Genomic DNA, 12,665 nt, shown 5'->3' with positions numbered 1-12,665 from the left:
TTCTGTTGCTATGAGGGGTGTTTTTGGTCTGCAACGCTGTTTGGGTGGGTGGTGCATGTCAGGTGGCATCTACATGAAATTCAGGAACCATGGTTTCCCAGCAGAACATTGCATTATAACAAGATGGTCAATGTTATTCACTTCACCTGTCAGGTTTTAATGTCATGGCTGATCGGTGTGTGTCACAACTGTAAAGTCTTTATGAAACTGATCTTGTGGGAAGGAAATGGTTGTGTTTTGACTACATTTCATTAAAAGATGTTTTTAATTTTCTTCCACCTTCATGTTTATGTATGAAGTAAAATCTTAACCTGCAAAGCAGCTTGTAGTTGTAGTTGTTTAACAGGTGCAGTGTGAAATGGTAATACTCCAGTAAAGTACAAGTATTCCGTGTTGAGTATAGGGTCATGGATGAACAGGCAGTAACTCAGTCATTGTTGCAAGTTTAATTCTAGGCCGACATTACATTTCATGAGCAATTAATTAAAATACATCCAGTAAGAAAACATTCTTCAGGCATTCATTCAGTGTTGCATCAATTTGCTACAGATCTACTACATTCTATTCTTCAAGTCATTCTCTTTTTCTCTTTGCTTTAATGTCGTGGGGCTGAATCCGGCTCCCACTTTTAAAGGTATTCTCCATATGGGAATTTGTATTGAACATTTGTGACGCGAATGATATCAAGCTATGAAGTTGCTACGTCTGTACAGTGTACAGTGATCTGATGGTCCATCCTAGGTTTCATGCGTACCCAGATTGTCTGCTGCAGGGCAGGGTGAGATCAGAGAACCACTAAGAGTCAGATCGTTTCTCTCTACTCGTGAGTGGGTGAGATGGATGCAGACCGTAGATGTGGTCTGGTTCGCCCCTTGAATGTTTTTGTTGCCCTGAAACTGATGGCAGCACTGATGAGAAGTGCCGGAGACAGAGCTGTGGTCAGGGTTTAATAAGATGGAATAGTTGGGTGCACTCTAGGTGATGTTCTCCAGGATGTAAAAGATAAGCTCCATCACTATGGGCTCGTCGCCTCTCTTGCGCCCCCTGCTGTGTATGACGGGGATCAGCACGCTATCCAGGGCGTTCAGGTACTGAGCAGGGAGGGGCTGCCCATTGCTCCCGGCCACAAATCCCACCTGGAATTACAACACAAACCAATAATTAGTTTTAATATAGTCACACCCAGGAGCTTGTGTTATAAACTTAATTATGAGTCATATGTTACATGTCCTCTCCACCAGATTCAGACCAGTTTTTAGTAAAGATCCCTGACTATTATTTAATAAAAGTCTTAACAAGTGGAAGAGCATCTGGAACTGTAAGTAATTCAATGCTGATGTAAAGCTCAAATTATTAGCAGTCACCTATAGAGTAGCATATAATCTAAATATCTTAATGCTAATTAAAGAATTGATCAATTATTACTGGTGCAGGGGCATAGATATAGATATATATGCACTTGGGCCTGTGGGGTTTGGGGGTCCTTGGGAATGATTCAGATTTGATCATGTGACAAGACGATATGATATCCAGTAGCTAGTTTAGGTTTAACATCTGTCAAGACTGGCAAGCTGAGCACATCTGCAAGTCCAGTGAGCAGGCATGTCTTTTAAACATAAAAGTGGCAGTAAGAAAAGACAAGAGAAAGGTGCGTTATTATGACCTCCTCCGCTGTTTGTTTGTTCATTTGTTTGTTGTCAGAAACTTTTTACTCCGCCCTCTAGTGCCATGTACTAGCTGTATCTATGCTAACATAAAGGATGCATGGAAGTATGTGGGTAGTGACGGTCACAACATTTGAAATGAACGGATCTATTTTCCGTACGTAGAGGGAGTTTAAATGAGCCTTGAGCCTGCAGCTATCTTATCCTGACTATAAAATGACCTGAAGTGGCTGACCTAACTACACCACTGTGGATTGTCTGTTTGATTGTCACTTATGTAAGAGGAAGACGAGGACGGAGTGAGATTGCTAAACTTAATGCCAGGAGATATCACAGATATCTCATAAGAACAAAAAACAAAACTAGTGTTGACTTCTCTGTCCTTGCATGTTGAACTGAGAGCAGACTAGACGCAACAGGGACTCACTATCACCTCTGGAGGTACAAGTGGCACTATAGGACAGGATGAGCCGGGGCTAGATGCTTATTTCAGTAGGTGCATCTGCAACACAATATGTAGAAGTAGTAGCATTTATGATGCAGCCTTATTGTGGGAGGGTAGTAACCATACGTTGTTGTGACTCAGATCACTGATACCAAATAGCAAACAACCTGTCTGACCTCTTGAGAGTCAAAAGCGACACGTAGTCCCAGTTTGGCCATCCCGTCCTCTTTCAGCAGCTTGAGGTGTGGACACAGTGCCAAGCAAAATGCCCGGGCGATCCGCTCTGTTAACCTGTCGTGTTCTGCAGTGTCACTCGCTCCTCCTTTGGGATGATCCCCCCTCTGCAGGAAGAACACCTGCACACATCATACACAGACATGTAAAGAGAGGAGACAGTGTCAGATGGACTTGTGTTGATCATTTTAAGCAGGTCATCATAAGTACTTCTGTCCAACGGATGATCTTCCCATTTTCTTTGTATTCTGACTTCTGGAACATTTTTGTACTGCTGATGGACTCCATGGATTTCCCATCAATGGGGCTGATAACTCTGGAGGACACAAACACCAGATATTAAAATGCAGTTGTTACAGTGCTTGGTTGGTTGGTGTTAAAGCCTGCGTAGTGTGATATATTGTTTTCTTTGAGCACAAAAACTTCATTCTGCCACATGCAGTTCAAACAGGTGAACACCCTCACCCCTTATTCACAGTGCATTTCTCCTCCACCCACTGTACACAAACCAGCTCCTGGCTGTCTGATTGGTCAAGCCGTCCGCAGGTGACGGTATAGTCCTTTATCTCCCGTAGCGACCGGCGGAGCTCCGCCATGGTTTCCACAGTGATCTGCACCATCAGCCCATCTGGAGAGAGGGGACAGCGATACAGGAGAAACACACAAACAGACACACACGCACACACTCACATGCATCAACGTGTACACACGCCTAGACAAACAGTCTGTTAAAATGTACACAGACACACACATACAAAGATCAACACGTTCTGAATAAACCAGTTCTGAAGCAGGGGTGTTAACATGCTACTTCAAAAAGCAGTGTAAACAATGATTTTCCTGCAGGGCAGGAAAAGTCAAGGTGAAGCTGACTCCCCACTGAGCGGACATCCTACCTTCTACGATGCTGGACTTGGCCAGATATCCTGCAGTCGCTTTCAGTGCACTGCTGAATATAAAAAAGCAGGATCCAGTCACTGCAATTTAAAAAAAATAATAATAATTAAAGACATATTCTGTGGTTTAAATCCTGTAATCAGTCTTTATAGCGACAAGAAAAAACTGTTATATAGTGCCATCTGGTGTTACATTAGGGAACATCTTTGGTCCAGTGGGCCACACGCTTGGAGCCTTCTCTTTAATTTCCCTTAGGGCAGTTTCAAAGTTAAACACAGTTGCTCTGTCTTTATTCTATATCTGCTCCTTCCAATATAAATGAATCCATGTCAGATTTAAACTGAGTGAAACGTACCACAGAAGAATACACTCTATGTCTTTAGGGACATTGGGATTAAGAATGAAATGTCACTGGTTTACACAATGTTTGGCTGCACATTTATTTGTAATGGTGAATTTTCTGCAGCAAATGCACAATCTACTAATTTAACCCTCTGAGACCCACTGAAGATCCATTTTTGTCTCAGGGGGAGATGTTAGGTCAACAGTAGATGCCTTACAGAAGTGTTATACATCATCTGGAAGCTGGGAATCTAAGGACTAATTTGAGATGCAGCTTAGAGCGTATTGGGGCTTAGAACATCATGATGAAGGTATCCGATGGCCATGCCCATGCTTATTTGCGTCTATAAGTTGTTGCATAAATTTTGTGGTTGATACCATTTGCTGTTATAAAAATAGTCAAAAATTCCTTCAGTATATCACATTACAACACCAAGACTTTGAGGAACACGACAGAAAAATCCATGCTGTCATTTGGTATCAAAAATATTTGACACTGAGCGATTTCTGTCAGAATTTCATTTCTGAAAACTGCAAAGAAACCTCTTATTGCCAATATACCTATGAAAGCCATACATCCTCTGAATGCCTGAAATCTCTAGTTTGTGAGGCTGTGATTTTCCTAGAGGTCACTATAGGTCATTTTATACAATGCTGTCAATTTTCCCTACATTGAAATGGCTGCAATGGAGGTTAACATCATCATACTCGTTGAATCCACAAGAGTCCCAGCTTTCCAGTCATATCCAATTTATGCAATTCCAGTGCTGTTTATGGACCCTTGTATGCAGAAATATTCAAATACAATTAGCAAAATAAGACATACTCCATGCAAAAAACTGCATGGAACCAGCATAAAGCGGGCATGACTGTAAAGGGAAAACTCATGGGTATCCATAGAACATATTTTCATTCAGGTATCTTGTTGGAAAGGTCAAGGGACCTCCTATGAAAATGGCCATGCCCCTTTTTTCCCTCGACAAAATTGTAATGTAGAACAGAATCAGAGCCAGCCCTGTGGGTCTTGAATTTGAATTCTATTTAAATTAAATGACAGAAAAAGTAAATTAAACATGTGTGGATAGCACCAAATGTTCTGTGGAGTTAGACAGGCTTTTTTTTAATTTCTAATGAATAATCACACTGAATATAGCTCTTGTGTTGATGTTTTTTTCTGATGCACCAATTCAAACAAATATTAACAGATAAATGATCTTATTAGTCAATCAGGGCGCCCCCCCCCTTGTTGCAATCTGTATTTCTGACTGTAATGAACATCCTTCACTACTTGATTATGTGACATTGAGTCCAGACTCCCTCACAGTATCCTGTTACGGCCCACCTTTGCGTGGCTGATTGTGGATGCTGATGGCTTGGGTCTGGTACTGGCCATCGTCTCCTTGCACACAGATGAGGTGGGAGTCTGCAGTCTCATTGAAGCACGCTCCGATGGCCAGCACATGCTCATTGGATTTATTCAAAGCCTTCATTAGCTAATGAGCGACAAGTGGGCAGAGAGGGAAGCATGATGATTGATGAAAACTGCATAAATATTATTATTAATTCTGTGAGGCGCTTAAAGGCTTTGACTTACTTCATTATACCCGTTGGTTGGTATCTTTATGCAGGTCCTCTGAGCCTCTAGATCCACAGTGAGCCCCGGCACCATTGGTAGGCTGTAACGGTAATTCCTAAAGTCCTGAAACAGGATGGGAGGAAAAGTTCAACATCAATTATAGGAAGTTTGATAAAAGTTACGACACCAAACAGAAGTTGTTGCACACTGTCATACTCACAACTAACAGTCTCATTATGGTGTGGCCAATTTCCCCAAACAAGGGCTTCCTGAAGCGCACGCTGTAAAGGGGACACGGGTAAACTGGAACGAGAAAGAAAAGAGGGTAACTGAAGAGGAAAACTTGAGAATTAAAGATGCAGTAATTTACACCAGGGCCTGGCTTACTCACATCTGTACTCGGCCCCCAGTCGCAGCATAAGACGCAAGGGGAAGGCTTTGGCCCAGGCCACCTCTGCTCTGTGGACCAGCAGGCCAAAGAGGTAGGGCTGGTTTGGCAGAGGTAGACCTTGAAGGGACTGGAGAGTGGGGCGAATGTACAAGAAGCCCGCGTGCTCCTCGCTGCCCAGGAAACTACTGCCGAGCAAGGACAGCGACAGGTGTTTCACAACCTTTCCTGCAGAAATACAGAGAAAAAGGTCATGTGTAATTATAGCAGGGAAAACACTTTGAGGGAGATGACAGGCAGTGCATGGTAGGCAGTTTTTCAGAATGAGTGGAGTCTAAAAGAGGGCAAAATTCAATATAACACATCACCACTACTGTACACTGAGCTCAGCTACAACATAAAAACCACTGACAGGTGAAGTGAATAACATTGATTATCTCATTGCAATGTAATGTTCTGCTGGGAAACCTTGGGTCCTGGCATTCATGTGGATCCCACTTGACACGCACCACCCACCTGAACACCATTGCAGACCAAATACACCCCCTTATGGCAACAGCATGTGGCCCTCAAGCAGGACAATGCCCCATGCAACACAGCAAAAACTGCTCAGGAATGGCCCAAGGAACATTACAAAGAGCTCAAGGAGTCAACCTGGTCTCCAAATTCCTCAAATCCCAGTCTGATCAAGCATCGCTGGTATGTGTCAGTACCCTATCTTGTAAACCACATGACTGGCAAATGCCCTGGTGGTGTCCAGAGGTCCTGTGTCCATGCCTCAACAGATCAGAGCCAAATCCGATCCAAGGAGACCCCACTGTGAATCATTAGTACCTCTGGGGTACCGACACTTCCATAAACGCTCGATCAGAGTGGGATCTGGGGGATTTTGAGGCAAGATCGATGCCTTAAGCTCTTTGTCACATTCCTCGGGCCATTCCTGAGCAGTTTTTGTGGTGTGGCATGATGTATTGTCATGCTGGGGGGCACTGCCATGGGGAGTGTTGTTGACATGAGGGGGGGTACTTCGCCTGCAATGGTGTTTGGGTTGGTGGAGGGTACTATGAATGCCAGAACTTGTATGTACAGTAGCCATCTTATAGTGTGTCTCTGACCTGTGAGGGTGTCCCTGTACAGCTGGATAAAGTGGCTGAAAATGTCTTTGGGGAAGCTCTTCTCTTCAGGCAGGCACTGCAGCAGCACCACCACCTCCACCTGGCCGACAGCGTGCATTCCCTTTGTTGTTACACACCAGCACTTCCTGTTGACATCTGTCACACAACCAAGACACAACCTCAGTGGTCTACAAAGACAGTCCAACTAAAATCACATTTAGTCATCCATTTTTGTAGTCAATAATAGTGATAATAATTCATATGTTGGATCACACACACAAGGGAAAAAAAGAGACGTACAGTTGACCAGCTTGACCATAGCCAGTAGGTTGGCATTGAGGACAAACACCAGGGGCTTGGGCCTGCCACTCTCCAACTCCTGAATAAGCAGCATCTCAGAGGGCTGCTCCTCCACAGTGTAATCTGAGGAGAGAACATAGTGACAATGCTGTTAGACAGTAGTATCTCCTAAAGCTGCTCACACTGCTGGCACTGTAAAGTATTTTTCTGATGCTGCACTTTTATCCATTGTAAGCAAATAAGGACGCCAACTTTTATGACTTCAGGATTCATGTTTGAAGATGAAATAGCTGTGCTAGGATTAATAACCACTGTCTAAGTCTGGTCCTAATTAAGATGCAAGGCTAGTAGCTTTTATTAATGCTATCATTTTTTAAACGCCCCTGTTTAACCAGGCAGAACGGGGTCCAAATTATTATTTAAAGTAACAGCACTAAAGGGAGTCGTCGGGAATTGTAAGTGGGAATAATGAAAACATAAATACACTAATCACTACTTCATCTTTTATTCACAACAGACAATCTTAAAAGTGTTCATTTAGATTATCCAGCATTTTCTGTAGCTGCTGCTCTCATTTAATTTTGATGCCTCAGTTTTTTCTTCCCTTTGTCAGCACTACATTGTCAACTCCTCATCAGAGACCACATTTTCACCTCACCTTGTGTTGCCTGATTTGATTTTGACTCCCTTCTGTCTGTGCCTCTCCCCTTATCTTTACACTGTGCACACAATTATGCAAGACATGCCAATAAACTGGAAAACCACATTTCAAGGTCAGGAAAATGCCAGCATCTGTGCTACCATGAACAAAGACACAAAGTCACTTTGCTAAATCTTTTCATTCTCACCCTCAAATTGGATGACAGTTGTCTTACCTCCTTTGACTCCTGTGGAGGTGAGGATGGGTGGCAAGCCATCCAGAGGGATGAGGTTGGCAGAGCTGCTGACTAAAGCTGTGGTGCCCCATCCATAAGGACCACAGGCCTCCTGGGGGAAGAGGACGGCAGAGGAGTAAGAACACATTTCTCATCAGATCTGTCCTGTAAAACTACCTGACTTACTATAAGACAACAAATATGTTCTGTGTCATGTTTTGTTACGTTGATATTCGTCCCATGCGGCCGCAAGGCTCTCCTAAGCTGTGGTGACCCCACAGGACTTCTGACCGGCCCGCCCAGCGCTCGTCTCATCAGCGGTGAGAACCCTCTGACTGGTGTGGTTGGAGCGGACTCTGACTGCTTAGTGGGGAGGATGTCATCTGCAAACCACACCCTCCTTTTCCCCCTCGGTGGTGTCCCTGAGGAGAGGATGGAAGAATTAGGAGACTAATTGGGATTGGGGTCGGTTGGCACACAGCTATTTTCTGGTCCTTTGAAGGTCACAGAAACAAAAAAGTAACATCGAAATGTTTGCTTTCTTCAGCTGCCCTCTTCTACTATCTTAACTGTAACTGTGACTGTATTTTAAGACGCTAAAATATATATCCTCTTTCCTACTTTTCTATCCATCTAACCTCAACCCTTCAGATCCCACTCAGAAACCCCCAGACCGCACTATTAATCCTACTCATAGTCTCAAGTACTGCAAAGTGTGCCAACCAACCCTGGTCTATCCAACTTCTGCATAGCTTCATTAAAAACTGTGAATTTGAGATAAAAAAAAAACTGTTCTCACTTTTGAGGAGGGTTGAATGACAGGAAACACAGACTCGCCCCTCCTTGCCATCCAGATGTGTGAGTCTGAACTTCAGGTTGGAGCAGAGTGCACAAAAAACCTGACAATACACACACACACACACACACACACACACAAACAACATGTAGGATAGACACATGTGTACATTCCACCAGTCAGCTACAAGTCACCATGTTACGTAAGAACATTTAATTAAATTGTATTTTCAATGCTGCACAACATACCAACTTTTCTCACCTTCCCACAAGCTCGGCAGTGATGCCTCCTCTTAGTAAACGTAAACTTGACCCCACACTTCATGCAGACCTGCGCCTGAGCGTCAGGGATCCACACTGGAGCTACCTCTCCTAGGACAGTGCCTCGATCCTTGGACAGAATACCAACAGGGCTCAGCTGGGACTCATTGTCAGGATCTAGTGGGGAAGCTGCACAGTCCCCCACCGCTCCCTCTCCACTGGCTCCCTGAGCCTTGCTGTTGTTCGTCTCATCTCCTCCGTTAGATCTGACCATCTTAAACTGGCTCTGGAGCTCCTTGGGCCCCCTGCCATGTGCGTCATCCTGTGAGAGAGTAGAAGGTGCTGCGGTCGCCTCGGAGCTGCAGGACTGCTCTTGCTGCTCCAGCCTGCTCTCCTCCAGCTCCTTCTCCTCAACCACAGAGTCCTCCTTTGATGGCGGAGCCTGGGGCTTCTTCTTTTCCTCTGCCACCTCCTCCTCTTCCTCCTCATCTGGCCATGCGGTCTCAGCAGGGCTCAGCACCAGGGGGCTGGAAGACTCCCCGAAACAACTCTCACCCCATGTGGAGATGGTGGTCACAGTGCAGCTGCCCTCCTCCAGCTGGGAGGGTGAGGCAGTTTTGGCAGGATGTTCAGATGGTTTCTGCTCACATGGCCCAAAGCTGCCTCTGACTGATGTGTCTGAGGGGGTCTTAGACGGAGATTCTGGTCTTATTTGGCCGCAGCCCAATCCTGGTTTGGACACATCCCCATCTTTAAGCACCAGCAGGCAGGGTCTGTTCAGCCAGTGCTGCTTGGTGTCCTGCAGAGACGGATTGTCTCCTTCATCTGTTTCGAGGGGGAGCATGATGATATCATGAACACTCAATGTGTCTATCTCTCATGCTGTCACGCACGCACACTTAGACACACACCATTAACAATGACTCATTTTGTGGGGAATGTTCACATGTGCTAGGTGGCCTTTTAACTGCATGTGATAATCTATTTCATCACCCCGGACACAAGTCATAGCTTCGGTCATCACTAAAGGTTGCATTAACACTCGCCCTTGAGGTGTGTTTGAGCTGATCACAGAACAGACCACATGAAAAAAAGAGGAAAATGTTTACTGTGGACTAAATATTGACATAAAACAAATCGCAGTTGTAGAAGCAATAGCACAGAGCTGCTGCTTCCCTGGAGAACCACAAGTTCAATAGTGGTGTTTAATTGGCTCTGTGCATCATCTCATATTGAGTGGCCACATGTCACCATGAGAATTTAAAGATTTTTTTTGGGGCTTGCAGGTGTTCACACTAAACCCTCAACTGGTTCTGTGTATTTGTTTTGTACCTTTGGTTAAAGACAAAACCAACAAATGTTTATGGTAATAAAATGGTTTGTATATTTGAATTTGGATCAGTTTTCCACTGATTACCTGCACACTATATTCAACTGAGCCCACTGTGAAAAACTATGTTTCACTGTACAATCAAATGAGCAAGGTCATAGGTTTTGTTTCAGCACTGTTGAGGACCCATAGATGTATATAATAACAAGATAATGGACCCCAAGATGGCACCTTTTCAGTCCAATGGAACCGCTCACCTGGCACATATGCAAGCGGTAACGTTGAAAAATTAAACCAACACGGAAGTGACAAAAACTGCAGTTCTTTGAACAGCTACTTGAGGCTGGCTCCAGAAGCCAATCAGTCCCCACAGACTCCCATGTTTAAGTGCCCAACTTACAGCAGAAACAACATGTTCACAGCCTAGTACAAAAAAAAGTCTTTTGGTCCCTGTAGCTAATTCCAACATTCACAACAACAGTAAAGGGGGGGGGGGGAGGGGGGGGGGGGGGTGACTTAAGATTTCACCTTAAGTCACCTGTTTACATTTTATTAAGTTACGCATATTTTAGGGCAGGCCACTTCGAGTGACTGAGAGTGTCCTCAGCTTCTCAGTCAAATCCACGCCTTGCTCCTCCACAGCTCCAGCCTCTGGCCCAAATATGGTCACTTCTAGCCCTAAAAGCCAAGATGGCAAAGGCCAAAATGCCAAAGTCCACAAACCAATGGGTGACATCACAGTGCTTAAGTCCGTTATTTTTAACTGTGCGTTCCAGTCCCCATATACCATACCATATAGTGAGCCAGAAAAAGATTTAATATGCCCCAATACATAGTATGCCAAAACAGTGTGCCAAAAATACCAGGATGTTCTCCTAAATCTGGTCTGATTTTGCAGTGTGCAAGCCAGCATGCTTTTCCAGCTATTCTGACCCACAGTCCTCTGCACCTCTGTCACATCGACTGAGCTGCAAACGTAATGTTATGAGGAAGTATGTCCTGACTGTGTGCATACTGCATGCAACATTTAAGGGCAGTTGCATTACCTACTAAAAGTAAAAATGGTATGCAATTCATGCACCCTCTTTTGGGGGCCACTGGGGATTTTTGCTGCAATGCCACAGGTGGCCACTGGGGAAAATTGGAAGCAAGGCTGAGCTCCATTCCTGGTGGTCTGGGGGTCTTCCACCAGAAAATTTTGAGTGGCTTACACTTGATTTTCTGCATTCTGGTGATGGGCAAAATTGTGCCTTTTCTGCATCAGTTCCCTGTCCTCTGCTAATTCCATGTTTTTACTGGGGAGGGTGCAAATTCACATGTTGTTAATATTGAGGGGAACATGTCCCCTGCAGCCCCCCAAATCTGCACCCATGCAAATGAGCCATTAGATTCTGAATGACTCCATTCATAATCTCAACCTCAGGTTCTACATAAATGCAGCTCCTTCTCTGATTACAGCCAATTACTGTTTCAGCACCATTCCCTCATTAGGGGCTTACGTAATAACCATTATGGTAAATCACCAGCACGTATGTGAGTTAATGTGTCCATGGCTGGTGTTTCATTGAGCTGCAACACCCAGTGATTCATGAAGAGTTATGACTCAGGACACGGTACTTTAACAACCACTGGAAATCATCCTGCTGCAGCCTACATGCTGTTCACTTCATACTGTTTAGCTGCGCTGTTGATGGGAAGGATCTGGTCTAATTTTCCTGTGTGAAACTGCATTGCAGCGCTAAAGCCATAAAAAGAAAGGCGGGTCGTTTCGGTCCTGCTGCGGGCTACACAGTGAAGATTCCCCGACACGGCACGGCACGGCGGGGCTGCACCGATCCGACTGACTGGAGCGATCGCTTCCCGGGACAGTGACGCATTCAACACACGTGCAAATGTTTGAAACGCTGGCAGGCACCGAGGCCGGCGGCAATGCGACACTCACCCCGCACCCCGTTACATCAGCGCGAGCAGGATACTTCACTGAGGTGGTGTTTACTGAGGAGTCTGTATGTGCGCAGCCTGTCTTCAATCGGGAATGTGCGCAACACACACACACAGATGATGCGGACTATGCGCGCGGCCAAATGCTGTGTCAGCGATTTTCTGTGACAAACACAGACGCGCAGTATCATCACCCTGTAACGCACAGGCAGTGAATGGGGAAGTAAAGCATCCCCACCCCGATGCAATCAGCGCAATCCTTACCCTCAGTTATTGCTCCCAGAAGGCTTTCATTCTCGTCATCCCGCGCAGAGAAGAACTTCAGCATTTTATCCTGTTACATGAGAGAGCCGAGGAGCACGGATCCAAGCAGCAGTGCCTTGCTCACAAGCGGAGGGGATGGGATGATTTCGCCTCTCTACCCCCCTCTCTGTGATCTCCCTCCTCCCCTGTGTCTCTCTGCAGCTCTTTGAAGAAACTCAAGAGGTGTGCAGAAATGTCC

The 12,665-nt window shown here is 45.1% G+C and overlaps 1 protein-coding gene across 2 annotated transcripts; it reads right to left on the bottom strand.

The window, feature by feature from the left end:
• Positions 1-430: 430 nt before the first annotated feature.
• Positions 431-12,629, bottom strand: zfyve9b (zinc finger, FYVE domain containing 9b). Of its 2 annotated transcripts, none has more exons than XR_004501394.2 (16): positions 12,428-12,629; positions 8,894-9,717; positions 8,636-8,735; positions 8,062-8,258; positions 7,837-7,948; positions 6,962-7,084; positions 6,662-6,817; positions 5,550-5,774; positions 5,379-5,461; positions 5,177-5,281; positions 4,925-5,075; positions 3,240-3,320; positions 2,809-3,068; positions 2,554-2,659; positions 2,286-2,465; positions 431-1,136 (listed from the first exon to the last, which is right to left on the bottom strand). XR_004501394.2 is itself a non-coding variant. In XM_033620819.2 (16 exons), exons 1-16 carry the CDS (start codon positions 12,489-12,491, stop codon positions 975-977), a joined length of 2,832 nt encoding a protein of 943 aa, XP_033476710.1. In that variant the 5' UTR covers positions 12,492-12,629; the 3' UTR covers positions 431-974. The 2 variants fall into 2 exon arrangements, 1 of the variants encoding a protein (XP_033476710.1); XM_033620819.2 differs by having other exon boundaries at positions 2,809-2,971.
• Between the last annotated feature and the right edge of the window lie 36 nt (positions 12,630-12,665).

Source organism: Epinephelus lanceolatus, chromosome 6 (genome assembly GCF_041903045.1).
Source record: "Epinephelus lanceolatus isolate andai-2023 chromosome 6, ASM4190304v1, whole genome shotgun sequence".
NCBI lineage: Eukaryota > Metazoa > Chordata > Actinopteri > Perciformes > Serranidae > Epinephelus > Epinephelus lanceolatus.
The sequence above is the reverse complement of the archived record's forward strand: the minus strand, read 5'-3'. Positions and strand labels throughout refer to the sequence as shown.

Excerpts from the sequence above, each read along its gene's own strand:
- zfyve9b (XM_033620819.2), bottom strand. The coding sequence starts at position 12,491 with ATGCTGAAGTTCTTCTCTGCGCGGGATGACGAGAATGAAAGCCTTCTG. Across the intron at positions 7,085-7,836 it reads CTCCACAGGAGTCAAAGGAG|ATTACACTGTGGAGGAGCAG; the intron begins GTAAGACAACTG and ends TTCTCTCCTCAG. Across the intron at positions 2,660-2,808 it reads AAATGCACTGTGAATAAGGG|AGTTATCAGCCCCATTGATG; the intron begins GTGAGGGTGTTC and ends TGTGTCCTCCAG.